Here is a 27,613-nt window from a genome sequence, read left to right as displayed (position 1 = left end):
TATCATGATTATTTCCAGGCTATTGAAACCACACATATAAAACAAGTTAATGGCAATTTAAATTATTTATGTTTCCCTATCACAAAAACTCACCACTTTAGATTTTGATACAAAGATGCTTAAGCAACACACAGCAGTGCCATTACCATAATAACTTCTGAAATTAAAACCTGTCTAAAACTCTATGGAAAGCTAACATCCAGTTCATTAACCATTCCTGTTAGTTTTCAATAATGCAAAAATGATTAGAAGTTTAATTTGTTAATCACCTGTGTTTTGACTGGCAGTAGATATATAATCCTCTGCAGAAGTCTAAACTAGCCCTTGCAGAAAATAAAATGTGCTAATGCCTTATCAGGCCTAATAATAGTAATAAAAAAAAAATCAATCATGCTTAGGTAAGACATTGATGGTTTAACAATTAATTCATCTTTAATTCTGTTTAATTATATAGGCATTGATATACACAAGCAGGAGAAAAATCTATCTGTAATAAGGTTGAGAGTGTCACTCACCAATCATGTGATTTGCAACATGAACCTGAATATCCCATTCATTGTAGAAAACCATCTGACACTTGATGCACTGATAGGTCTTCTTCTGAGAAAACAAGTGTAAACATAATTACTTAGACACATGCACTTTAGATCGCTTTGTTTAAAAAAACACACACCAACCCTACTCACAGCTTTTTTTTTTTGAGATGTTGGTCTTACGTATGTTGCTTACTAAACTATGGTGGGGCTACTTGGGCAAAGTTACCCAAGTTCCTTACTAAGACCTTGTGGCTTGATTCCCAACACTCTACTTTAAGTTGCAAACAGTTGAAAAAAATGAGCCACACAATTCTGGCATAATACATTTTAAAGATTCCTAAACTCAAAAACAGAAGTTAGTATTTTTTAAAAATCTGTAACACATGGCTGCTGAGTTTCAGAAACCAGTGTTTTTGAAGGTCAGGCTTTCATTCTGATCAAAACAACTGTGGTGCTGCCTCTAGATACCCCTAAGTAAAATGGCCAATAAATTAAGATTCATGGAAGCTAGCTAAGAGACTTATAGTTTATAATTTTTCCAGAAGTCTGAAATCTAGATGATTTTTCAGAAATTAATAAGCCCTAGCATTTAAATACATATTTTCTCCTATAAGGAAATCATATAATATCTCATCATATTGAACATTCTAATACCATTTATCATTTTACACAACAGTCCTGTGTACAGTGAACAGAGTAGGATTTATTATAAATCTTGCATCATAAATAAAGAAACTGAGGCCCAAGGAAGTAGATTTGCCCGATGTCACAGTGCCCTTCAGCTGGGAAGAGAAATAAGCTCTCTTGATTCTAAATGCTAGGCTCTAAGATAAAGCAGCCTTTCTGATTTTACATCTTTGTTATTGCGTCCCACATATGGCTCAGTACATATTAGATGAACTCAATAAAGTATTGGTTACATTTTCCAGAATACAGTAACATAAATTCCTTTATGATGAAACTTGATATTTATAATTTAAATCTTCTTAGAAAACAAAATAAACCATTATGAAATAATCCATTTCTAAAATCTCCCAAATGTGAGAAAATGACATTTGTAAAATCACATTAATGACTGTTTGTTAAGGCATTCTTATAGAATTATGATTTCATTACACTCACATAAAATTATTTTACTAACAGGAGCCATAGGAAATGTCAATCTGTAAACTGCAATTAAGTTTAAAGAACTCAACAAAACCAAAGTTAACCACAAAATTTAGTGTCCTTTCACTAAATTAAATTAGTAATTAAAACTAGAAACGTCATTAATGTAAAATTTTCCTAATTGTTGTCAATGTAATATTTGCTTCTGCAGCAGAGAATGGTATTCCTTGAAAAACACAGAAATGTAAGCATACTTCTAATGGAAGCTTTCTAAATAACCTAACGGGCTTTGTACATTAGGCATATTGTGAATTGAATGCACTGAATCTAAATCTTACAGGGACTAGAAAAACCCTGACAATCACCAAGGAAGATTTACTGCGCTGAGCTGTTTACAAGATGCTTTGATGGTGACATATAGAGCAACATGTGTTGCGTAAATAACATCTATCCCTTTTTTAAACAATATTTCCCTTTAGAACTAGTTAGAAAATATTTCTTACTCCCAGATGACCTACATTACATATTGTTTATTAGCATACTTCTAGCATTATTCCTGATATGTGACCTTGCTGAAAAACAAAGAAACATAAACTTAATGGCCAGTCTTTTCTCTTGTTAGTACAGTAAAACATACAACATGTCGAAAACTGTCTCCAAAAATGATGACTGATGAATATGTTGGCAGAATATACTACGGCTTTTTTTTCCCCGGTCTAATAATAAAGAATAAAATCACTTGACAAACCAAAATAATAAAATACTAGCGCTTACTACTACCTTCAAAATGAACTGACACATTTGAAGATCTATGTATACGTTTTCGTTTATCATTGAAAGAAAATGCTTTTGTAGCTCTGATAATTCAAATACTAAGTCTACCCATAAGACAATATTTAAAATGTTACTTTCTTTTCTTTTTAACAAAGTCATTCTTGTATCAAAGCTCCTAAATTTGGGGCTGGATGAAATAAGAATTTAATGTGACCCAAAACAATGTACCATGATCGTAAAATGCTGAAGCTTGAACTTCCCCTCACCACACATCTCCCATTTCCCAATTGAAAAACAATGATATGCAAATTGGGATGTTGTTAAGGTTTTCTTTTCAAAGCCATGGTAAGAAATTTAATTTTATCCTCAATTTTTTTTTAAGAAGTAAGTTTAAATGACCTTTAAAGCATCTTTTATTACAATTATAGACTTTTGGCAAAATAGTTGAGACCCCTGCCCACTCGTCAAGTGATTACAACCTCTGCAGAGAGGTGGCCTTGGGGAGTTCATTCCCTTGGAGGCAAGTCCATTCCAGCTCTGTATGGCTGAGTTTATGGAGGGATCCTCCTTAATTCTAGGCTTAAATCTGCTTTTCTGTTACTTTCACCCATTGGTCCTAACTCTCCACACTGGAGCTACAAAGAACAAGTTGAATCCCTTGTTCAACATGACAGTGACATTAACCCCTTTTTAGACTGAAAATAGAGGTATGCCGTGAGAAATGCTTTGAACAACTTTCACCATCCTGGCTGCCTTCTTTCCGATCAACCTTTTAACAAACGGAACCATAAATTAAGCACAGTACTGCAGGGGCGACCCGACCCTACAGGGTACAGGAGGACTGCCACTTCCCTTAGGACCACTGCTTCCTTTTATATAGAAGACAACAAAAAAGTCAAGTGAGATCATTTCTTTTAAAAGCAGATAAAAGTAGAAACAGAACTTCCATTGTTTGGGCTCCAGATTGGCCTTTATCAACGCTTAAGTTGTCAATTGACTTGAAATGCTAATTTGGTACAATTTTTAAAAGAGACTTTTTTCATTAGCCTTTTTTAATGTGCTACTTGGGAGTGGGGTTGTCATTTCCTGATTGTTCTCTTTTGTTTTCTGATACTGATAGATGTAATTATCAAGGATACAACTTTTTCCTAGCACCTCATTATTTTTGATTGATTTTGAGAACAATTTAAATGTGCCTTTTTGACATTCTTGTTTTCAGTTATACTCTGGTTAAGGTACTCAGAGACTGTCAGAAAAGAGCATCTCATAAATTAAAAAAAATGATTAGGATCTTTAATAATGTATACTTAAAAGAAAAACATTATTCTGACTAACCCCACCCCCTCCATTCAATCTATATTCCATTAGGATTTAGGCTTCACATTTAGCCTCAACAAATTAAAAAGAAAATACTTTGTACTTGTAAATTGCTTTTTAAAAAAACACACACAAAAACACTGAGTATAAAAAAAAAAAAATCAATGAATCCATAGTAATCCTCAAAAACAGAAAAAGAAAAAAATCTCAGTGCCACCAATGGAAGTGGCTATTACATGAATTTCTTGTTCTGAAAATTGGTAATTAAAGGAACAGGGGCACCAAGCTTTTTTAGGAGGAATGTAGTGCGTGCCTATTCAATGAGGGAAAGCTTTTCCTTATCGAACACTTATTTCCACTGTCAGTGGAAAGGATGATAGAATCAGAAATTCACTATTTGCAATGCCAAATAAAATGATCCAGGATAATTATTAATGGATGCTACAACTATTAGGAGAGAGGTTGTTCTGAGATACTCAATTTTCATCCTTTGGTAACTGCAAAGAAATAAATGTATCTTTACTGTAGATTTATCTGGTAGTCATCACTGTAACCAGCCTATTGAGTTCACTTTTACTAATAAGGGAACTATCGGACATTGTGTCTCAAAATGTGATGCAATATGAAATATTCTTATATAAAATGTATACCTGAGACTGATCAAGCCTTTTCAGGAAAAGCAATATTGGAGGAACGTGTTAAAAAACACAATTACATAAATCCTGAATATTCTTCAGCACAAATCAAGAATATTCTTGGCCTCTTATATTCTGAAAGTCAATGTCACGGTGAAAAAAGTGGAGAGATTGCTCTCAGACGAAAGGGGCTAAAAAACTTAACTAATAAATGTATGTGTGAATATAATGTGCAATTTTTATTTGGAGACAAGACAGCTGTATAAAGGTTTATAAAGAAATTTGGGGACTCTGAATATCTGCTAGTTATTAGGTGATACTGGGGAAATGATGTTAACTTTGTTAGATTTGGTAACAGCATTGTGGTTACATGTGCAAACATCCTTTCGATTGGAGATGCATACTGAATATTTAGGGGTAAAATGGCATGATGTTTGTAATTAACTTTCAAGAGATCCAGAAAAAAGTAAACAAAGCAAATATGACTAAATATTAACAATTAGTAAATCTAGGCCTACGCTTGAACATTTCCATAATAAAAAGTGGGAATAAATGGGTATTCATAATACTTAGTTTTGGTGGTGGTTTTTTTAACATTAAACCTAACCTGCTAATCCCATCCCCTCTGTTCATGTTATTCCTCTGCACTTGGTGTGCAGCAAAAATAATTTGTGCTTAGTTATAAGTAGCTTTGCACACATTTAAAAAAATTTTTGAGGGTTGTTTGTTACAAATCTAGTTATAAACTCTAAGAGGCCAAGGACCATATCTTCCCTTCATTTCTATAATAAATTAATAATAATTTCCTACAGTTCTATGCTTCACAGCGTATAAAGAACTCAGATGCATAAGATTCACATGTAACAAAACTGTGAAAGTAGATAAAAGAGGGACTGTCCTCATTTACAAATTAAGTGACCTGTTCCAAGTAATGCAGGTTGTGAATGCCATAACCGAGCTCAGTGTTATACCCTGCCTCCCACCCACAGGGGTTTTTTTTTATGGCTCTAAATACATTTTTTTATTTGCTATTTTTTTTTTTTATTGTTCAGAATATTACAGATGTCCCCTTTTGTCCCCACTGACCCCTTCCACCCCGCATCCCCCCCAGCCCTTCACCACACTATTGTCTGTGCGCCTGGGTTGCGCATATGTGCATATAAATTCTTTGGTTACTCTCTCCCCAGCCACCCACACACCCACCCACCCCCGCCTTCCCTCTGACATTCGCCAGTCTGATCCATGCTTCCATGTCACTGAATCTATTTTGTTCATCAATTTATTAGGTTCTTTAGATTCCACATATAAGCGAGATCATGTGATGTTTGTCTTTCTCTGCCTGACTTACTTCACTTAGCATAATATTCTCCAGGCCCATCCATATTGTCCCAAAGGGTACGAGACCCTTCTTCTTTACAGCTGCGTAGTATTCCACGGTGTGAATGTCCCACAGCTTTTTTATCCACTCATCTACCGATGGGCACTTGGGCTGTTTCCAGATCTTAGCTATTGCAAATTGTGCTGCTATGAACATAGGGGTGCATATATTCTTTCTGATTAGTGTTTCAGGATTCTTAGGATATATTCTTAGACGTGGAATCACTGGGTCAAAAAGCAGCTCCATTTTTAATATTTTGAGGAACTTCCATACTGTTTTCTACAGTGGCTGCCCCAGTCTACACTCCCACCAGCACTGTACTAGGGAGCCCCTTTCTCCACACCCTCGCCAGCACTTGTGGCTTGTTGATTTGTTGATGGTGGCCATTCCGGCAGGTATAAGGTGGTATCTGTTTGTAGTTTTAATTTGCATCTCTCTGATGATTAGTGACATACAGCATCTTTTTATATGTCTCTTGGCCATCTGTCTGTCCTCTTTGGAGAAGTGCCTATCCAGGTCCTTTGCCCATTTTTTAAATTGGATGTTTGTCTTCCTCTTGTTGAGTTGTATGAGTTCTTTGTACACTTTGGAAATTAGCCCCTCATTAGATGCATCCTTGGCAAATATGTTCTTCCATACCATGGGGTTCCTTTGTATTTTGAGGCTGATTTCTTTTGCTGTGCAGAAGCTTTTTAGTTTGATGCAGTCCCACTTGTTTATTTTTTCTTTTGTTTCTCTTGCCCTAGGAGATGTATCAACGAAAACTCCACTATGTGAGATGTCTGTGACTTTACTGTCTATATTTTCTTCCAGGATTTTTATGGTTTTATGACTTACATTTAAGTCTTTTATCCATTTTGAATTTATTCTTGTGTATGGAGTAAGTTGGCCACTCACTGGATTTTAACACAGTTTATACTCTGATCATTTGCAGGTAAATTTACAATTGCATTTTAGGTTCATTTTGAAAGAAGGCTCTCCTTAGAATTGTGTAGTGCTTTGGTCTATGAGAATGCCAGGAATAGTATGAGAATAGCTTAATATCAGTGAAGGAACTGTTTCTGGCCACCTTCACCTTAGGCTCCCAGTCCCAGACCACTGACCAAGATCCAGAGTAGAACTGCCTCCCTGAAGTCACCTAGTCTGCTTCAAGATTTTCTGTTTGCTCTCGGTGTCCTGTAGTTTTACTGCCATGTTTTTAACCACATTTTTATGTTTATTTGTTCTGCTCCACACTGAAAGACCAATTTCAACCTGAGAGTTCATGTATGTTTCTCCGGAAAATTTTCAGCAATCATTTCTTCAGTTTTTAACGAAGCTTACACACAGTCTCCATTAACTTTAACTGGAATACCAATTGGATCTAGATTGGAGTCTTTCATTCTATCTTTCAAGTTTCTTAATTCCTTTTCAAGCATATTTTAAAAATTAGTTTGTCCTTTATGTTCTGATCTAGGTGATTTTCTCCATACTCTTTAACAAACCATTGATTTTTCTCTTCACTGGTGTCCAATCTAGAGTGTATCCTATCTATCAAAGCTTTGATTTCAATAACTATTTTTCATTTTTAACATTTCTAATTTTAAACATTCAAGTCCTCTTGCTTAATTTCTACTTGGGTGTGCTTTATAATTTGTCACTCTTTCTATTGGAAATTATACCCTCGTTTATCTTTCTGAGCTTCTAAACATACTTATTTCAGTCTTTTTCAGACTATTCTATGTAATTAATTTCTTCTGGAGTGAAATCTTGGTCTCAGAGCAGTTAGGTTTTGTTTGTTTGCTGTTTGACTAGCATTAGATGCGCTCACGTATACTGGAATCTTGGTTTTGAAGCCCGTTAGTAGCGAAATATTTTTGTCTATGTGCTCACTCCTCCCTTTCAGTAGTTTTACTAATGGCCATCCCGAGCTACTAAACCAGGGCACTTCCTGGTACCTGCTGATATCTGGCATATAGGAGACATTGTGAGTTGAATCTCAGAGCTGGCATATGGCAAATTCAGTTTTAAGTCCCAAAACTGTATCTCTCTTCTTACGCCTTTAACTCTCCAGCTGAAAAGTCCTAGTCCCTGGTATTGATCAACAGAATTTTTTCCTCCAGTCCCCAGTAAAGTTCCTCCCCAGGCCCTGCTTTCAGTGGAGGGTCTGACTTTGTCCCATAGAGATTAAATCCCAGCCACTCCTTCTTATTTCTGGAAGAGTCCAGCAGACCCCCTGGCTTCAGGCCTGATAACCACTTGGTTTAAAAATTTGGTTTCTGAATCTCAAAGATGAAGAACTGTTTTATACTTGACTAAGTTCATGTGTTTTTCTGTCTTTCTTATGTATCATTGCTATATGTTTGGAGTATCTAAGCATGAAGGTACAGAGCCATTTTTCCAGAACGTCCACAGACCTCAGCAGCAGTCTCCCCCCCACCACAATTTCACCAGTCTCAAACTTAGGCAGTGGCTATCAACAAAGAGCCAGTCCCAGGACCCCTTAAAATTAGGATGTTGTACAATAATGCTATAAAATATCCATTCCAAATATACCCAGCAGTCTTAGGAGGAAAGCAACTTTAGAATCCTCTTTCTGCATTCAGTTGCTATTTAGTGGCTGCATCGAGCTGTGTGATAAATCATTCAATGACCCTGAGTCTTCGTTCCCTTCCCTGTAAATTAAAAATAATAAAGCTTACATCATAGAGTTGCTGTGAGAAGCGACTGAGAACCATCCAAAGGTGCTTAGTACTATGCCTGCCATGAAGCACGCCTGCATTAAATAGTAACTACCTTTATTACTCGTTACTTGACAGGTTATTATGGGAAGGGAAGGGAATGCTACATAAACTGCCTGGCACAGCGGCGGCGCTGGTCAAAGACTAGTTCTCACTCTTTAATGTGGATTTTGAAACATATTAAAATTTCTTTAAACTAGAAGCCACTATTTTTTATTTTATGACAATAAACAAGGGGCAAACAATGTTTATTAAATAAAGCTTTAAAATTAATACCATAAAGAATATCAAGTTGTGACAGAGCTGGGGAGGATGGGAAGGAAGGTAGAGCATGTAAAACATTTCAACCTAGGGAGGGGAAGAAGAGCTGTTTCCAAGGACTGTAGCCATATACAATACGATGGCAAGAAGGAACACATTAATTACAAGTGAGGCGTATATTTAAGACCAGAAGCACCTTTCCTTGGCAGTAACTGGCAAGCAAGTGGATACCAGATATGAGTGAAAATAATAAACCTACGGCATTCCACAAATACTCAATACTTTAGACATTTTACTACTAATTTAGTTTGGTCATTTTCCAAGTAATTCCAAGGAATTTGTGTAAAAGTGAATCACTGGAAAGAGAAGAAAAAATGGGTGAAATGAGATGAAAGCACTAATGATGTAAAGCTCACTCAGATAATTCCTTGAAGATGAAAAACACAGGTATCGATGTTCTATTGTGTGTTCTCACGGTGGTTAAAAGGAGAACACTGTTGTCTTGCAGTTTATTTCTAAAGACTTTATAGCACTTAACACAGTGCCTGGCATGTGGGAAGAGCTCAATAACCAAGTGATATTAATAATTCCTAAACTCAAGGAGTCAAAATATAACTGCAGAAAGAACACACACAAACATTAAACTCTTACAAGTATTTTGCCCACATGAAGCGGCAAAAGCAGTTCAGGACCAAGCGCAAGTTGATAGATGGCAAAGGGAAAACAGCTAAAACATACCAGATAAGGACAGATTAAGATGGTCAAGAAAAGTCACAAAAAAGCCCTGGGAGAGAAAAGATGATCTGAGGTCTAAAATGGGAAAGGTTTTCTTGAGTTAAAAACTGGGTACAAAGTGCCTTACTACATGCTAAGCAAGCTGCTCACAGTCTGGTGGGGCTCTTGGAATGAGGAATGCAATTGAGAACAGAGCCAGAGCTAAAGAAGATTGCTGTGGCCAACTGCCTGGACAGAAAAAGAGGAGAGAAAAAAATCTAGTAAGAAAGAATCTGGAAAAAGGTTTTTGTTTTAAATGAGTAAGTTGCAATTTTTTTCTTTTAATTTCAGACCAATTCTGCATGGTCCATACTGTATAAGAAAAGAAAAAAAATTTGATCACTTATTTTTACAAATAAAATCCAAAACTTCATGAAAATATAAACTTAAGCTACTACTATTAACTTTGAAATTGAGGGGTAAAAATGTTGAACCATCTTTTCCAGCTTTTCTTGGGTTCTCTTTGTATATTATATAAAACAGCATTAAAATCGTTTACTTTCAAAGGTATCATCAATAATCAAAAATCAGGAAATAACTGAGTCTCAAAAATAAGTCTGACTAGTATTCATTAAAAAACAAAACCCAATATGAAAGATGGAGTAATTTCATGAATTATATCAAACAGTTTTCATGGGAGAAATGTACTACCTCGAAGTTCGTGAAAAATCATTTTTTGAGTTTGAAATTAATTGCCTTCCAAAAAACTTCCCTCAAAGTTTGCCCTTCTATGTACTTGAACTTGGTGTCTGATACTGAAAACTGAATTTGAGCCCATTTCCCATGGAGAGAGACGCTTTCTTAGGCTTTCCTGTTCATCCCCACTCCTCACATACCTCCTGACTCAGACACTGGAGTCTCTTCCAAAGAACCTAGCTTACGTCTCCCATGACATAGGCCATTGAGACTCTCCAGGTAAAATATCTTCATCTAGATTATCGCAGCTGATGTTGTGGGTTCCGCTGCTGTTTATTTCTAAGCCGTAGCAAATCGACCTGAATCAATCCCCTACAGTGTTGTCCATAAAGGGCAGTGGGTAAATTTTGTCTACTGACTGTGCAATGGACGGCCATCAGCCTCATTCCCAAGGTACTGCACTACCACCGGACTTGCCCATTTCTGCCTGCAAACCTCTCTACCACCTCACACAGCGCCAGCAATCAGTGAATTGGAAGAGGCTGAATAATACAGACTAAACAGATGCTGCAGGAAAGGGAAAAACAAAAAGCCACCAGACCAGGTAGTATGTCGCAACGCCATTCAATTGCATCATACGCCCAGGGCTCCAATCCTGAAAGGCGGTACGTACAGCCCCACCATAAACCTAGAGAAAGCTCTGTGAGCGAGAAAAACAAATCCATAAAAAGTATTTTCTTAAGTATATAACTTGTGCCCTAAAAGCAAGTTGAGAATATAGATAGGTTTTTCACTCTTCATGAGTACTGGACTCAGAGACCTGTCAAAAATATCGAAAGAATATCAGAGTTTTACCAGATATTGTCATAAGTTTCCTTTTGATGCTCTTATAACATGTTATATCAGAATTATTTCAATAAAACTGACTTATCTCCTAAATAACTGTAAGCTCTTTCAGGGTCGGCAGAGGGCTCTGTCTTATCCACCTTGTATCCATTGTGATCCATACCACATTTACACACAATAAATGTGAATGAGTCATACCTGCTCATTGTAAAATTTAAAAAAAATCTTTGCTTCCTCCCACCTTTCTTTAGATGAAGGCTCCCCTGGAGTCTGATTATGCTCCTCTGTTTATATTCCTAATCTATCCTTCCAGCCATCCTTGGTCAGAAGAGCGCTTCATGTTCCAGCAGTTCTGCATCTGATCTCCAGGGCGTCCTCCCTCTCGTTTCAGCTGTCTCGGTGACCCTGTGCCCCAAATCACCCTGTCCTTTACCACTCTCATCTCCCCCAGATGCTTTACCCCCCTCCCCCTCCTCCCGGCAGTTCTCTCTGCCTCTGCTTCTCCCTAGTTTCATTTCGGGGTCTGCCTTCTCTCTTCCACCCCTTCCGCCTGGACAGCTGTCTAGGGACGCAGGCCAGGCCACCCCGCCTCTCCTCCGCACCGCTCCTAAGCCCCTGCTCCATAAAACTCGCCGCAGTCACGGCCACCGGCCTGGGGGTGCTTATCATTCCTGTTATATTCTTCAGCACGAAGGTGTTTTTCTTTAGGACAGAGGCGTGTCCCTCGGCTTCACCTATTATAAATCAATGTGTGCAGTTACAATGTATGTAAATGTTAAGTGGAAGGGTTCTTTTCAGCCTTTGATTTAACTGAAATTATTTGGATTTTTAAAATTCCTTCTCATTCATCATTCCAAAAATATCTTTTAAAAAATAGAACTGTCCCCCTATTCTTTATGTTTTCAAAGGTTCTATCTAGTGCAAGCTTATGAAAAGTATCACGGACTTTCAGAATAGAAAGGGGTGAGTGAGTGAGTTCATTTCTTCCAGTTTCCTCATCAGAGACAATGAAAGGGAGGTCCAGAGAGATGAAGTATCCTTGCCTGTGACTCACAGAAGGTTCTAACAAGCCTAGACTTCCGACGCCATGAACTCACCTGCCATTTACAAGAAGGAATTGCGAACTATGGCCAGGTTTGCTCTCCCTTGTTTCAAACTTCTTGCGACTCCCCTTGGCACTGGACTCCAGGGTGGCTCTACACGCGGCCTCTCCAGTGCTAGTTCTCGTGACTTCTGGCTGGTTCTGCTGCTTTCTTTGGGGGGTTCTCACGTCTCAGTGTAAACTTCTAGCACAGAACTCGCTATATGCTATTCAAAGCATTTAGTCACATTACATTCCAAGGTTTCCCGTCACTTAAGGAACGTCTTCTTTCTCTCTTCAGCTCCAGGAGCCAGCACACTGCCTGACAGGAGCATTTGTGAAGGAGTGCATGATCGACACAGAACTGAATGATCTGGCCTCTTCGTAAGTATACCCAAGAGGGTTTTCAGAATAATTTATTGGAGGGAACCACACTGCTGCCACCAAACATACCTACATTCTGCATCACACAACCAGGTAAGACCTGCTAGTCCCTGTTCAGATTATCTCAGAAAGATAAATATATAGAGCTGAAAAGGTCTGCATAGTCATTATTATGTCTTACAGAGCTAGTATTTTCCATATAAAAAAAATATACCCTGAGAATTATATAGGGGGCCCTTTCCCAGCAGCACTTCTGCTCCTTGAGAAGGCCGCTCCAAGTATAGCCTAGGAGGGGGGAAGTGATGAGAAAAGGGGGACAGTATCACATTTAACATTTTTTTAATAGACTCTACGCAAGATGAGCACTGCACTATTTTAGATGTTCTTTAAAAGTCCAGCTGATAAATCAGTCATTCTTTTAAAAGGTACTTTGGAATTTCATTGTTGAATATCCTTACTAGACATGTGAGATATTCCCATTTCTATTCTTGCTAACACCTCACCATCTTAATATGTGTCTCACTCGCTATGTGAGGGTATATTTGATTTTTGAAGGTTTAATTCTTTGCCAAGAGAAACACGAAATAATCTCTGTGTGTTTGCCATTGCGGGTCCAGTGCCTATGTGCGATGCCTGTCACCGGTTTGAAACTCGATCACTGTTGAATGAATGAATGAACCAGACACAAATTAATCTAAACAGTGTAACATGCTTGTTTCAGAATGTCTGTTTTGGAATGACTTAAATTTGGGATAGCAAAATCATTTCAATCCAGACCAATTACGGTGCTAAAAGTATCTGTCTTCCATCAAAACGACTTCAGTTTTCCACTCCCACTAGGCATAGACTTTAAGCTTAGAGGGCTTCCTGCCAGTTTTTCAGGTCTTATTGGTCATCGAGTCCTCCCCCCACCCTTCCTTCCTCCTACCCTCTCTTTTCTTTCTTCTGTTCCCACTCTTACTTTTTTTTAAGGAATGATCTTTATTAAATATGTAGTCACTATTCATAATTAAATACTATATTTCTCATTTCTTTATCAAGATAGAGGTTTTATTACACCTCATCTTTGCTTGCTTACTGTAAGCCAAGCTTATCAATATAAAATACCCAAGAAAAATCCTTAGATTTATCTTCAGATGAGTATGTTAACATCAGACTTTGTCAAGTTAGGTTTATCAGTGCCACTTTGATTTCTGTATCATGGTGTATCTTTGCTTTTAAATATCTCTCTATCACTTACTTATTAGTAATTTTTAAAATGTATTCTATTCTAAAAATAAACCAAGAGGTTATGCATCTGAATTACAAACCCTGTCTAAAAAGAAAACAATTTTTTATCTTCTTTCCCCAGAATATAGGTATATTTGAACCACACAGAATATTGCCAGTGGGTTTTAGGCAAACAAATAATAGCCCTTTAAAATTAACTGCCTCTAAAATTATTTACTTTCTTGAGATTAGGAGAAATAAATGTCTTATTTTGGTATGCTCTTACTTGAACTTTCATTTACAATTTTTAATTTTTTAAAATATTATTTCCCCAAGATTTTTTTACTTCTCTGCACTCCGTATGTTGCAGTCCAAAATACTGGTGAACATTTTCCATTTCCTCTCTATAATAACTTGTCCCACCTATACACTCATCTACTTATATGTTTCCCTACCTTTTATATTTATTCTTTCCTGACACCTCTCTGACCTCAAAGCAAATAAAGTAATATTTTTATCTTTGTGGTCTTTACGCTCTCTTTGTTCCTTGGTTTTCGGTGCCCCTAGGTTTGTTTCAATATTTGATTATGCTTCCCTACCTCATCAACTTTGTGGAGGTGTGATGACTTACTGCAGTGCATTTTGACTGAATAATCAATAATTCTTGCATTATATAAGATTATTCTAAATATAATAAATTAATTAAAAAACATTACCTATGTAATTATGAGTGTATACATAGGGATATGTGTAGACTTATACATAGATGTCATGTAAATGACGTGCCATATACAACATTCATAGGGTGCTTCCTGTTCACCGAGAGCCTTCATATATACACATATCGTTTGTTCTTCACAATAACCCTATCAAGTAGGCAATGTGTGGATTTTGCTCTATCTAGCCACACACAAAAGTGAAGCTTGGGAAACTGGTTAAGATCACACGAATGGTTCTGTCAACTATTATTTGAACTCATTTCTCCTTTTTTTGCTGAGTGCAATCTTTTTGTTTTTGCTAAATACGTTTTTTTCTACAATGTTGTATACTGCTTATGCTAAAACTTCCCGTAACTGTAATTGCAATCTCTGCATAACAAAAAATTTTCAGAATCAGTTAAAGACTTGCTTACATAATGCAATGTTTAATTTAACACCTTTTTTTTTTTTTTTTTTTTGCCTTGATAGGGGAATTTTTAAAGGATATCACCTGCCACTCAATCTCTTTATGATGTGAATTGCATAGTATATTGTATACTTACGAGGAGTCTTATGTTCTATTTACGTGTGGTTCTAAGGAACTGTATTACTATTCAGTTCTCAGAGAAATGTTTCCTTTGCTTCTTTTTCTGTGTGTTTTTTTTTTAATCACCAGGTTTCAACTATTTACAAGTGTTTACTAAGAACCTATGATGTGTCAGGAAGTCTCCTGAGAAACATGGAGGATACCAAGCCAAGCCTTGGCCCCTTCCCTCTGTCCAGCTCTTTGCTCCAGTCATGCTGGCCTCAGCCCTTAAGCCTGCTGGCATGCCCCTGCCTCAGGACTTTTGCGGTGAAGTTCTCTCCAATTTGTTTGCTCTTCATATAGATATCTGCAAAGCTAAGTCCATTCATTTGCTATATCCCCTGAACCATTTAAGGATTTCACTAGTACATCTATTATGGTACATGTTCCATTCTGCTTCATTTACTGTCACATATTAACTTTTCCCTAGCAAACAGTAAGCCCTTAGGGAGGCTGTATTGAGAAGACAGAGATAAATTCAAATAACTATATCCATCCTCTTTACAAACCTGATAACCTAATGCCTTGTACATAATGTGACAATAAATCTGTTATCTTAAACTGAAGTACCAGACAAGGAATAAAAAGCTGATGCTACAGGCTAATGTTCCCCAAAGTATGAGATATGTACCACCTTAACTATAATGTATGGATATTGCTCTTCTAATTACACAAAGGAAAAAAGTCTTGCTGAGATACTAATGTCCTTAGTACCACTATGGCATTTGATAAACTTACTTGTAACAAATAAGAACAGGTTTCAGGTTCACAAACCTTTGCAGGTATGAGTATATAGGTAGAATTTGTAAAACATTATTTTATATTCATCGTATTAGTTTTATATATATTTTAATGATGAGTGATAGTGATTATATATTTATTGTTCTGAATATATTTGCTTTTATGTTACATATCAAATGCTTACAGAGTACTTAAAGGTAATATATAAAAATTAATTATTAAGTAATTAATAATTACTGTGTGCCCAACTTGGCTTCCTATGTGGTCTTCCCAGACAATTCATTATTCTCCGTCTGAATTTGCATTTCCCAAATTTCTAATAAGGATAAATACATTCACATGTTTACTGAATCATCACATTTCCTGTTTGTGAATTGCCTGTTCATGTTAATTGCCCATTTTCTCATTTGGTGGTTTGTTTTCTTACTGATTGTGGTTGTTTCCTAAGTATTTAGGAAACAAATAACTTTTCCAGATATATGTATCATAAATGTTTTCTCATCTTATAGCTTTTACTTTGCTCACTTATAGTTAAATTTTGGTAAAGAGAAATTATTTTTCATGTAGATGAACATATAAATTATTTTATTTGTGATTTATACTGTCTAGGTCTTATTTGAGAAATCTTTGCCTAACCTAAGGTCATAAAAATATTCTCTATATTTTTCTAAAAGATTTATGTTGTACATTTTAATATGCATTTTCATACACATGAGTTGGGATTCAATTTTATTTTACTTGTTCCACATGAATAACAAATTGAATACTCCATCTATTCCCCCATTTATATGCAAAGACAACTCTATATTATGCTGAGGTTTTTTATGTTTGATATATCTTGGAAAACCTCTATTTTGTTCTGGAGATGAATAGCACATCATCCTAATTACTGCAGAGTAATTATAAATTGATTGCATAATAGGAAAAATACTCCCGTACCTATTTTTTCTTCAAAAGAATTGTACTATCCTTGATATTTCATTCTTCCATACACATTTTTGAATCTGCTTGTCAAGTTGCAAAAATAAAAATTATAAAAAACACATTTAAAAGTATAAAAAACATCCTTGCTGAAATTTTTATTGGAGTGGCTATGACTCTACAGATCAAATTAGGGATAACTGAAAACTTTACAGTATTGAGTATTCTATCCATGAACAAATTATATCTGATCACTTATTTAGGTTTTTAAAAATATCTTTTGATAATTTTTATTAACAAATGTCATTGCAATAAATTCACTAAAAAATATCTTTTAATAATGTTTTATCGTTTTCTCCATAAATGTCTTGCACATCTTATAAGACTTTTCAAAATAATTTTCACTTTTCAATTACAGTTGACATACAATATTATATTAGTTTCAGGTGTACAACCCAGGATTAGACATATATATAACTTACCAACTTATCACCCCAATAAATCTAGTACCCATCTGACACCATATATAGATATTACAATATTATTGACTAGATTCCCTTTGCTGTACATTCCCATGACTATTCTGTAACTAACAATTTGTTCTTCTTAATCTCTTCACCTTTTTCACCCATCCTCCCAACCCCCCTCTCACCTGCAACTGTCAAAATATTCTCTGTATCTATGAGTATGTTTCTAGACTGCCTGTTCATTTATTTTGTTTTTAGTGTCCATATAAGTGAAATCATATGGCATTTCTCTTTCTCTGTCTGACTTATTTCACTCAGCATAACACCCTTTAGATTCATCCATGTTCTCACAGATGTCAAGGTTTTTTTTTATGGCTGAATCATTTTCCTTGTATATATGCATCACTTCTACTTTACCCATTCAACTAGTGATGAACACTTAGGCTGCTTCCATATCATGGTAACTGTAAATAATGCTGCAATAAACATATGGATGTATGTGTCTTTTCAATTTAGTGTTTTGAGTTTCTTCTGATAAATACCCAGAAGTGGAATTGTTGGGTCCTTCTTTGTTTCTTACTATATCATTTGTTTTAAAGTCTACTTTGTCTGGTATAAGTATTGCTACCCCAGCTATTTTGTTTGTTTCCATTTTTGTGAAATATTTTTTTCCACCTCTTTACTTTCATTCTGTGTGTTGAAGTGAGTCTCTTTTAGATAATGTATATAAGGGTCCTGTTTTGTTATCCCTTCAGCTACCATGTGTCCTTTGATTAGAGCATTTAATCCATTTGCATTTAAAGTAATTGCTGATGGATACGTATTTATTGCCATTTTATTACTTTTTTTTTTTTGCCTTCCCTCTCTCCTTCTTTTTCTTCTTAAAGAAAACACTTTAACATTTCTTGTAATACAGATTTTGTGATAATGAACTCCTTTACCTTTTACTTGTCTGAGAATCTTCACTTGTCTTTTGATTCTAAATGACAGCTTTGCTGAGTACAGTAATCTTGGTTGTAGCTTCTTGCTTTTCATCACTTTGAATATTCCGTGCCAATACTTTCTGGCCTGCTAAATTTCTGTTGAAATCAGCTGACAGTCTTATGGGAACTCCCTTGTAGGTAACGAACTTCTTTTCTCTTGTTGCTTTTAAGATTCTCTCTAGGTCTTTAACCTTTGGCACTTTAATTATGATGTGTCTTGGTGCGGTCCTCTTTGGGTTCATCTTGATTGAGACTTTCCCATGCCTCCTTGACTTGTCTATTTCCTTCACCAAGTTAGGGAAGTTTTCCATCATTTTTTCAAATAGATTTTCAATTCCTTGCTCTCTCTCTTCTTCCAGACCCCCATAATGTGAATGTTGGTATGCTTGAAGTTGTCCCAGAGATTCCTTACACTATCCTCAATTTTTAGATTATTTTTTTCTTTTTGCTGTTCTGATCGGGTGTTTTCTGCTTATCTTCCAAATCATGGACTTGATCCTTTGCTTCATCTACTCTATTGTTGACTCCCTGTAATATAGCCTTCATTTCAGTTAACGTATTCTTCATTTCTGACTGGTTCTTTTGTTTTCTATCTCCATTGTTGTTTCCTGTCTCTCTGTTGACGGTCTCACTAAGTTCCTCTACTCTTCCCCTAAGTACACTGAGCATCCTTATAACCAGTGTTTTGGGCTCTGCATCTGGTAGACTGCTTGTCTCCATCTTGTTTAGTTCTTTTTCTGACATTTTGTTCTGTTCTTTCATTGTCTCCCCATTTTGTCTGCCTCCCTGGTTTGTTTCTATGTATTACACAGAGCTGCTACATCTCCCAGGCTTAGTAAAGTGGCCTAATGTAGTATGTGTCTTGTAGGGCCGTGGTGCATCCTTTTGGGTCTCCTAAACTAGGGTGGAGTGCCCCCATTTGGGCTGTGTGCACCCTCCTGCTGTAGCTGAGCCTTGATTGTTGTAGGCAAGTCAACAGTAGGAATTTACCCCCAGGACAATGGGTTGAAATCACAAGTCTGGCCCTGAACACCATGAAGGATCTGCTATGCAAAGACAGACCTTACAGAACAGAAATCACTTCAACGAGTCTCAGGTACCCACTGAGACCACCCCTGAGTGTGTAGCTCATGGAAGTGACTGGGTGGTGCTTCAGTATGGTCTGAAACTCTCCACCAAGTGCACTGGTTCTGAGGCCTCCCAGGAGATGCAAGCCTACGTCAGCCATGCCTGTACCCTACCCTAGGCAACCTGCCATAAGCTACAAAACAATCTCAGAGGGCTGCTACTTGTGTCGGGCTTGGAGGTTTCTGGGAAAGGCAAACTTGTGAATCAAGGCCAACTGTCACTAGTGCTGGGCCTGGGGCCACTTAGCAAGAGGTTTGTGAAATGCCAAGGCCAGATGTTGCTTGTTTGAGAGTTTTTAGGAAAGCTGGCAGCATAAGCCAAGACAGGCAGTTTGTATGGAAAAGCCACTGGACATGGCTTAGGTGGGTCCAAATGTTGGGTGGGTGAGGTCTCAGGGAATCACCAGGGAAGGGGAAACAGTGTAAGCCAGGTTGATGGAGTCTGCCTGCTGGCTCTATGGGGAAAAGGCTGAGAAAAGAAACAATGGCCTCTGTCAGCACTTCTGTCTGAGAGAAAGCTGCCCCTTCAGTCCTTGCCCTGATGCCAGACAATTTGATTCCTCCCCATAAGTCCAAGGTGACTTTGGAGCTGCTTCCCCAGTGCTGGAGCTCAGAGAAAGTGAGTCCAAGTTCATCAGTGAACTGAATCTTTAAGAGAAATGCCTGGGGCTCCAGCAGCCCTCCATCTCACTCAGTCACAATCCCTGCTGGTTTTCACAGCCAGAAGTCATGGGGACTTTTCTTTCTGGCACTGGATCCTTGGGCAGGGGAGCGTGGTGTGGGGCTTAGATCCCTTGCTCCTAGTGGAGGCCTCTGCAGCAGAGCTATCCCTCTCAATTTTTAACCGCCACATGTAGATGTGGGACCAACCAATTCTGCATCTGTGATCCTCCTACCAGTCTCTATGGATTCTTCTTCAGATCCTTAGTTATAGGACTTCTGTTCAGCTAGATTTCAGGCAGTTCTGAATGATAGTTGTTCAGTGGTTTGGTTGTAATTTTTAGGTGGTTTTGGGGAGTTCTGAGTACTGCATTTACCTATGCCACCATCTTCACCAGAAGCTTCATGTAAGATTTTTTGTGTCTATTAAAAATGTGATTATTGCTCGGTCGGGCGTGGCTCAGTGGTTGAGCATCGACCTAGGATCCAAGTGATCGGGGTTTGATTCCCAGTCAGGGCACATGCCCGGGTTGCAGGCTAGGCAGCCGATCAATGACTCTCTCATCATTGATGTTTCTCTCTCTCTCCCTCTCCTTTCCTCTCTCTGAAATCAATAAAGATATATTTAAAAAAAAAAAAAGTGATTATTTTAAAACTTCTATTTTCTAAATTTTTTTGCTGGTGAATAAAAATCTAATTGACTTATATGAGTTGATTTGGTAACTAACAACTTTGCTAAAGTTTTATTCCTTATAATGATATATCTTTAGATTCTTCAGGTACTGTTCCATATACAAACATTAGACCTCCAAATGACATTTTAATTTGTTTCTATTCAGTTTTATTGCTACCTTTTTAAAATACTTAAAATAAATTTTATCTTACATTGTTGGTTAAAGCAACCAGCAGGCCTTACGTATGATTTTATTACAAAATAATAATTTTATTAAAAATTTTTGATCAATTATGATGTTTGTTGAAGATATTTTTATAGTCTTTATTAGGGTAAGGAAATTTCTGTCTATTCTTGGTTAGGTGTTTTTTTACTTTGTTAATCATAAAAGTATGTTGAATTTATATTTTTTCTTCAACTTGAGATAAACATATAATTTATCTCCTTTAAACTGTTAATATGGTAAATTTAATTGATTTACTAAGATTGAGCCTACTTTGCAATCTTGTATTAAAACCATTTTAATTGTAGTATAAAATCTTTTAAAATTATGAATTTAGTTTGTTAGTATCTTGTTTAAAATTTTAAAATGTAAAATCATGAGTCAAACTGACCTATATTTTCCTTTTACTATCACTGTCTGGTTTTGATATCAAGATTATACTGGACTCATTAAATGAACTGGAGTGTTCACTATCTATTTTCTGGCATAGCTTTGGAATCATATGTATTTTGGTATTTTCATTGTGGAAAAGCTTTCAACATTTATTAAACTCTCTAATGCTTATAGAATCATTCTACTTCTTTTTTTCTTGAGTCAGCTTAGGTAACATACTATTCTAAAGCTATTTCCATACAATAAAAATTATCCACATATTAGTATAAAATTATTCATAATTTTCTTACTCTTTATATCCTGTGCTTTTTTAGTACATTTTTGGAAAATTTTAGTTGAGAAATAACATACATATAATAAAATAATCTGCTATAATCTTAAATATACTCCATGATGAAATTTTACATACATATATACCAGTATAACCATCACATAGATCAAGACATGGAATATTTCTAGGACCCAGAAGAATACCTTTTGCTCCTTTCCAATAATACCATCCCACAGGTAATTAATTCTGACTTTGACCATTAGAGATTAGTTTTGCCTATCCTTAAACTTTTTAAGCATGGAGTCATGGAGTAGTATGTGTTTGGTTTCTTTTCTTCAACATTATGTATATGAGTCATCTTGGTTTTTACATAGCTGTTATTTATTCTTCTTTATTTCTGTGTAGTATTCCACTGTCTAATAGGAATAAGTACCAATACATGAAAATATTTGTTCATTCCATTTTTACAAATATTTTGACTGACTCTAGGCTTGAAGCTTACATGCAAAGGCTGCTATGAATATTCTTGTTCATAACTTGTGGTAAACATATGCACTTCTCTGACATATAGACCTAGGAGTATAATTGATAGGTCATATAGTAGGGTAATATACAGCTTTAACATGTATTGCCCAACAGCTTTTTAAAGCAGTTGTACAAAATTATACTCTCACTAGTAGAGTGAGTTCCAATTGCTCTTCATTCTTGAAAAAAAATTATTTCAGTCACTCTGATATGTGCAGTGCTTCTCTTACTATTTTTTAAACTTCTGCACATATGAAGTTATGACCCTCCTTTAATTAATAGTAGTTATTTCTGTTTTGTTTTTTTTACTTGATTAATCTCACCAAAGCTTGTAAATTTTGTTAAAACTAACTTTTCACTTTGTTGGCCTTCTTGTTGTTTTCTATTTCATTACTCTTTGCTCTCGGTTTTATTACTTTCTTCCCTCCTACTTTTTTATGGGTTTGTTTTCTTGCTCTCGTCCTAATGTCTTAAGTTGAATGTTTAACTTATCGATATCATATCTTTTAAATTTTTCTAATATGCTTTTTTTTAAAAGATATATATTTTTTAAAAATATATCTTTATTGATTTCAGAGAGAGGAAGAGAGAGGGACTGGAAGAGAGATAGAAACATCAATGATGAAAGAATCACTGATCGGCTGCCTCCTGCATAACCCCTACTGGGGATCGAGCCCCGCAACCCGGGCATGTGCTCTGACTGGGAATGGAACTGCGATATCCTGGATCATAGGTCGATCCTCAATAGTTGAACCACTCTGGCTGGGCTCTAATTACAATTCAATTTGCTCAAAGGCTAGCAGAATGCCCAACTGGTATTGTCAAATGGGTAGCTGCAAATCTAAGCCTGGGATTTAAAGATGGGTTTAAAGTTGAAATTTGATATTTTAGTCACCTGAATGGGTTAATAACTAGGTAATAGGAAATGAGGGTGAGGGAAAAAGAAAGACATTAAGAATACAATCTTTAGAAATGTGCACATTTAAAAGGTAAAAAATGTGAAAGGTGAAAAAAAGAATAAATAAGGGAATGAGTTATTTAGGCTTTTCAAAAGCCTTTAGCAAGATTCTCATATTTAGGCTGTTAATTTTGTAGGAATACAAAGAAATCTATATCAACATTATATGGTGAGTGGAACAATACAGTAATAAGAAATCCAGAATGTAGCTTTCCATTTTCTTTCATTATTCAAAATCATCTAGAATATATATTTATCTTTATCTCAACACAATTTGAGCCAAAATGTAAAATACCTAAAAAGAATTATACCACTGCATGGAATGATTACAAGCTCTTTTGGCCTAGAACTCAAGACAAATATTATGTATAATTCAAGATGCATTGTTGTAAACAAAAACATTCCTATTTTTGAATTCTATGTTTTAAAATGACATTATAACCATATTAAAAGCATCAGCAAAAAATCCAGAATTGGAATTATAGAAAACCTAGACACAGTAGTGGCAGCAACTTGAATAAGTGGGGCAAAGACCAATGCTAGGTAAACATGGAAACAGGGACAAAGAATGGACATGAGGCAGCTGCTTCCATGTTCCACACCCTGATATTTACACCAAGGGTCATTAACTCCGTGTTCTAGTACATTGTAGATGCCAAACGAATACTGAACTCAATAACAACAATAAATCTGAAAGCAGACTGAACTTGGCAAAGCAATTCAGTCTATTTCAGGAGCATCTTAAATTTTACAAAATTATTTGGTCATGTAAATTTTCTACTTAATTTTAAAATATTGTTTATATAGAGGAAACTTAACTCACTTATTTTTGTCCTTTGGACTCAGCAAAACTTGGTATCAGGAATTTGAAATATAAAAAGTTTAGTGTTTTTTTAACCTCATATGAAAATTTTTATTATACAAAGCAAAATAGTACTGGATCTTGAGTAGTTTCTGAATTGGTATCATGTACATTTATTTCTTTTTTCAGCATATGAATCATGAAAAAAGAATAATGACTTTAAGACACTTAAAACAGACTTTCAGCCCGGCCAGGCGTGGTTCAGCGGTTGAGCATCGACCTAGGATCCAGGCAATCGGGGTTTGATTCCCGGTCAGGGCACATGCCTGGGTTGCGGGCTCGATCAATGACTCTCTCATCATTGATGTTTCTATCTCTCTCTCTCCCTCTCCTTTCCTCTCTCTGAAATCAATAAAGATATATTTTTTTAAAAAAAACAAAAAACAGACTTTCATATTTAAGATGATTTTTTAATTGTTAGAAACTTCAAGCCTTGTAGCTTATTTTAATATCTTTAGATAGAAGCTAACTTTAAGCATCTAACTACTTTTGGGTACACTTATCTATATCTCTATGTATTAGTTACTAGATATACCTGCATATACATCCAAACACAAAGTATACACTATTCTTGTCACGTTCATTTATTCACCTGATATTTACTGAGTCCGTATGGTAAGCATGGTGTGTGTTCAGAGGTGAGAAAGGGAAAGAAGGAAATAAACAAGTAAATGAATGATGACAATTTTTTTTTAATCTTAAAGAGGAGGCCCAGCCAGGTGCATCGTCCTGTACACCAAAAAGTTACAGGTTTGATTCCCAGTCAGGGCACACACCCAGGTGTGAGCTCCATCCCCAGTCAGGGCGCATATGGAAGGCAACCAATTGATGTTTTCCTCTCACATCAATGTTTCTCTCTCCCCCTTTCTCTATCTTTAAAATCAATAAAAACATACCCTTGGGTGAGGAATTTTTTTTTTTAATCCCAAAGAGGAGACTAACTTGTTCAGAGAAGGCCTATCTGACAGACTAGAAAGAGCCAGTGGTCCAGAGAGGCTGGATTAGAAGAGCAGACCTGCTGAGGAAGCAGGAGTGTGAAGGCTCTGAAGCCATCTCTGCTCAGGAGGCCTAGAGGCTGGGAGGCTGGGCACAGTCCATGAGGATGGGCAGCAACGGACAAGTTGAGAGCAGCCAGATGCTGCCACACTATATGTGGCCTCATAAACTGATGAGAGGTTGGGATTTTATTTGAGAGAAATGGGAAGCTAAAGAAATTCAAGTGACTTTATGTAATATACATGTCTATAAGATTCCTGCCAACTGCAGCAGGTAGAATGGACTGAAAATACATAGAAGTTGAAGAGATGAAGGAGGGGAAGCCAGTAAGAGGCTACTGCAGTATCCAGGCAAGAAATGATAACAGCCTAGGATCATCATAATGGGTTTGGAGATGGAAAGAAGTGACTGGGAAACTTGCTGGAGGTGGAATCAATAGTACTTATGAAGAGATTAGATGTGGAGAATGAAGGAGAGGAAGGAAATCAGGAATGGCCCCAGGCCTTTTTGTTTGAATAATTGGGTATAGGGTGTTTCCCTTTACTAAAATGATGGAAGTCTGGGGAAAAAACAGGCTTCAGGAGAGAGAATCAAAAGATGAATTTGTACACATTACACTTCAGAAATCTAAGAGATGCAAATGAAAATGTCACGCTGTCAATATGAGATACTAATCTGGAACTAAGAGGAGTGCTAGGCTAGAAATAGAAATTTGGGAATTCTTAGCATAGAGTTAGCTACAGCCACATTAATAGATGAGATGTCTATTGAGAGTGGGCATAGGAGAAAAGGAGGGTCGAGGCTGGGCCTCAAAGAATTCCTGTGCTTTCAGAACAGGCGCAGGAGGAAAACCTGCTCAGGCAGAGACAGAAGAAAAGTAGGATGTGGGGGAGAGAGCTGTCCACTCTGCCTAGTGCTGCAGAGATGACAAGGACAGAATGGCTTTCTTTACAACCAGAAGACCACTGGCAACCGTGGTAGGAGCAATTACAACTTCTTTGGGAAAGCAAGCCTTGACATGAAACAGGACAGTAACAGCAGATTGGTACATGCTCACCATATGACAGAACCTCAATGTCTGAAACAACATTTGAGTCCAAATGGAATAAAAATATGTATAGTGATTCTGTACTTAACGCACTCAAAAGAAGAATACATTTATCTGACATTTTCTAGGTTCCAATCACTGTGTCAGGTGGTTCCTGAATGAAAACAGCAAGGTGGTCAGCTGTCCTGCCCTGCTGCCATATACGGGAAAAGGCTCTGGGAGAGCCACCAGCCAGGTCCAGCTCCACAGCACCGATCCATGGAAGCATTTGCTATATGGGCCCGGCATTACCATATTTCACAATAAAAGGATTATTAGATCATCCTATAGATGGAGGTACAGAGCACTTAAAATGTTTCAAATAGGGAGAGACATACTGTTCAGATTTGTGTTTTAGATCGATTGTTCTGGCAGTCGTGTGGAGATGGAGTTGAAATTGATGAGAAGAAAGTCCTAGGGGACAATTAGGAGGCTGCTTCGACAGTTTAGTGAAAGACGATCAGACACTGAACTTCAAATGTGATAAGGGGGGAAAAAAGGAGATTGGTTCCAGAAATATATACGAATTAAAGTTGAAATGGCTTGGTGACCAATTGAATGTGGAGAAATTGAAGCTGCTCAGAAGATCAATCGATCCTCAAATAAAAGAAAAACATATAAGAAAGCAAGATTTGGAGAAAGGATGGTGAGATCAGTTTTGGACCCACTGCGTCTGAAGTTCATGGGAACGTGTGAGAGAATATATCCAGCTGGCACCTCACGTGAGTCTGAAGCTCAATGGAGAGGTCCGAGTCAGAACTACTTTTTTTTTTTTTTAAATCAGCTTCATTGAGGTTAATTCACATTTAAAAATTCACTAATTTTACATTAGGGGAGTATTGATAAATATATACAGATAAGTAACCACCATCACAATCAAAATACAGAATATTTCTATCATCCCCCAAAAGACCCCTACTGTCTTTTGGAGACACCATGTGGAGAGTCATCACCATGTGGAGCTGAAGCCATGGGAGTGGATGAGGCCACAGGGAGAAGGAAATCAGAGGGAGAGTAGCAACGGGGACATAACTTACCGGAGTAGGCAGAGGAAGACGATGACTATGGGACATTCGAAGAGATATGAAGGGAAGCAGGGGAAGACAGAGGTTCAGTAAGGAGGGAACCATCAATGGTGACAAGCAGAGCAACAAATAAACTAAGTTCTCTTAAAAAACAACAACTGCTTTGCATTGGTCAATTAGGTCAGTAGAAACCTTCAAGAAGTCAGTGGTGGTAAAGTGATGGAAGCAGAAGATCCCTTGTGGTGGGAGGGTGGAAGAAGTGAGTGACAAGAGAATATGAGAGAGCAACAACAAGGGGATCTCATTAAAAGGGGATGAGATTTCAGCTAGAGGAAAATGCCAGTGGAATTATGAAGAGTTGGAAGCTGGAGTTAGAGACCCGGATTCTCAGAGCTTCTTGGCCACTGCTTACTAGCTATGTAGACAGATCTCAATTTATCTAGGCCTGTTTTGTTGTCTGTGAAATAAGGTAGCTTAATCAGATGATCTCCACTGTCCCTGATAGTGCTGATTCTGTAGCACTGTATGTGCATCTAGCAACCTGGAGATCACTGGTAACCCCTGAAAGAGCAACTCCAATGGACTGGTGGGGACTGTGTGAACTGAAATGTGAGTAAATGTTTCCTCAGAGAAACCTGACTAGAAAGGGTCCTGGAGAAATGGAAGCAAAAGGGTACATGCTTCTAATATCATCATGAGACAACATTTTGAGGTTCAGATGGGGTAGCACCTGACCAGAGAGCCAGGCCAGTGTCAATG

At 36.9% G+C, this 27,613-nt stretch overlaps 1 protein-coding gene across 5 annotated transcripts in view; it reads right to left on the bottom strand.

The window, feature by feature from the left end:
* ZNF521 (zinc finger protein 521) overlaps window positions 1-27,613 on the bottom strand; it is a 272,429-nt gene that overhangs the window by 119,907 nt on the left and 124,909 nt on the right. For 4 of the 5 annotated variants that reach the window (XM_081150140.1, XM_081150144.1, XM_081150141.1 and 1 more), the window contains one exon: window positions 516-600. In XM_081150140.1, coding sequence (XP_081006266.1) covers window positions 516-600 — 85 coding nt within the window. The remainder of the gene's footprint in view (window positions 1-515; window positions 601-27,613) is intronic. The other variant, XM_081150142.1, reaches the window with a different exon arrangement.

The sequence above is a fragment of the Miniopterus schreibersii genome (genome assembly GCF_964146895.1).
Source record: "Miniopterus schreibersii genome assembly, chromosome: 10".
Classification (NCBI taxonomy): domain Eukaryota; kingdom Metazoa; phylum Chordata; class Mammalia; order Chiroptera; family Miniopteridae; genus Miniopterus; species Miniopterus schreibersii.
The sequence above is the reverse complement of the archived record's forward strand: the minus strand, read 5'-3'. Positions and strand labels throughout refer to the sequence as shown.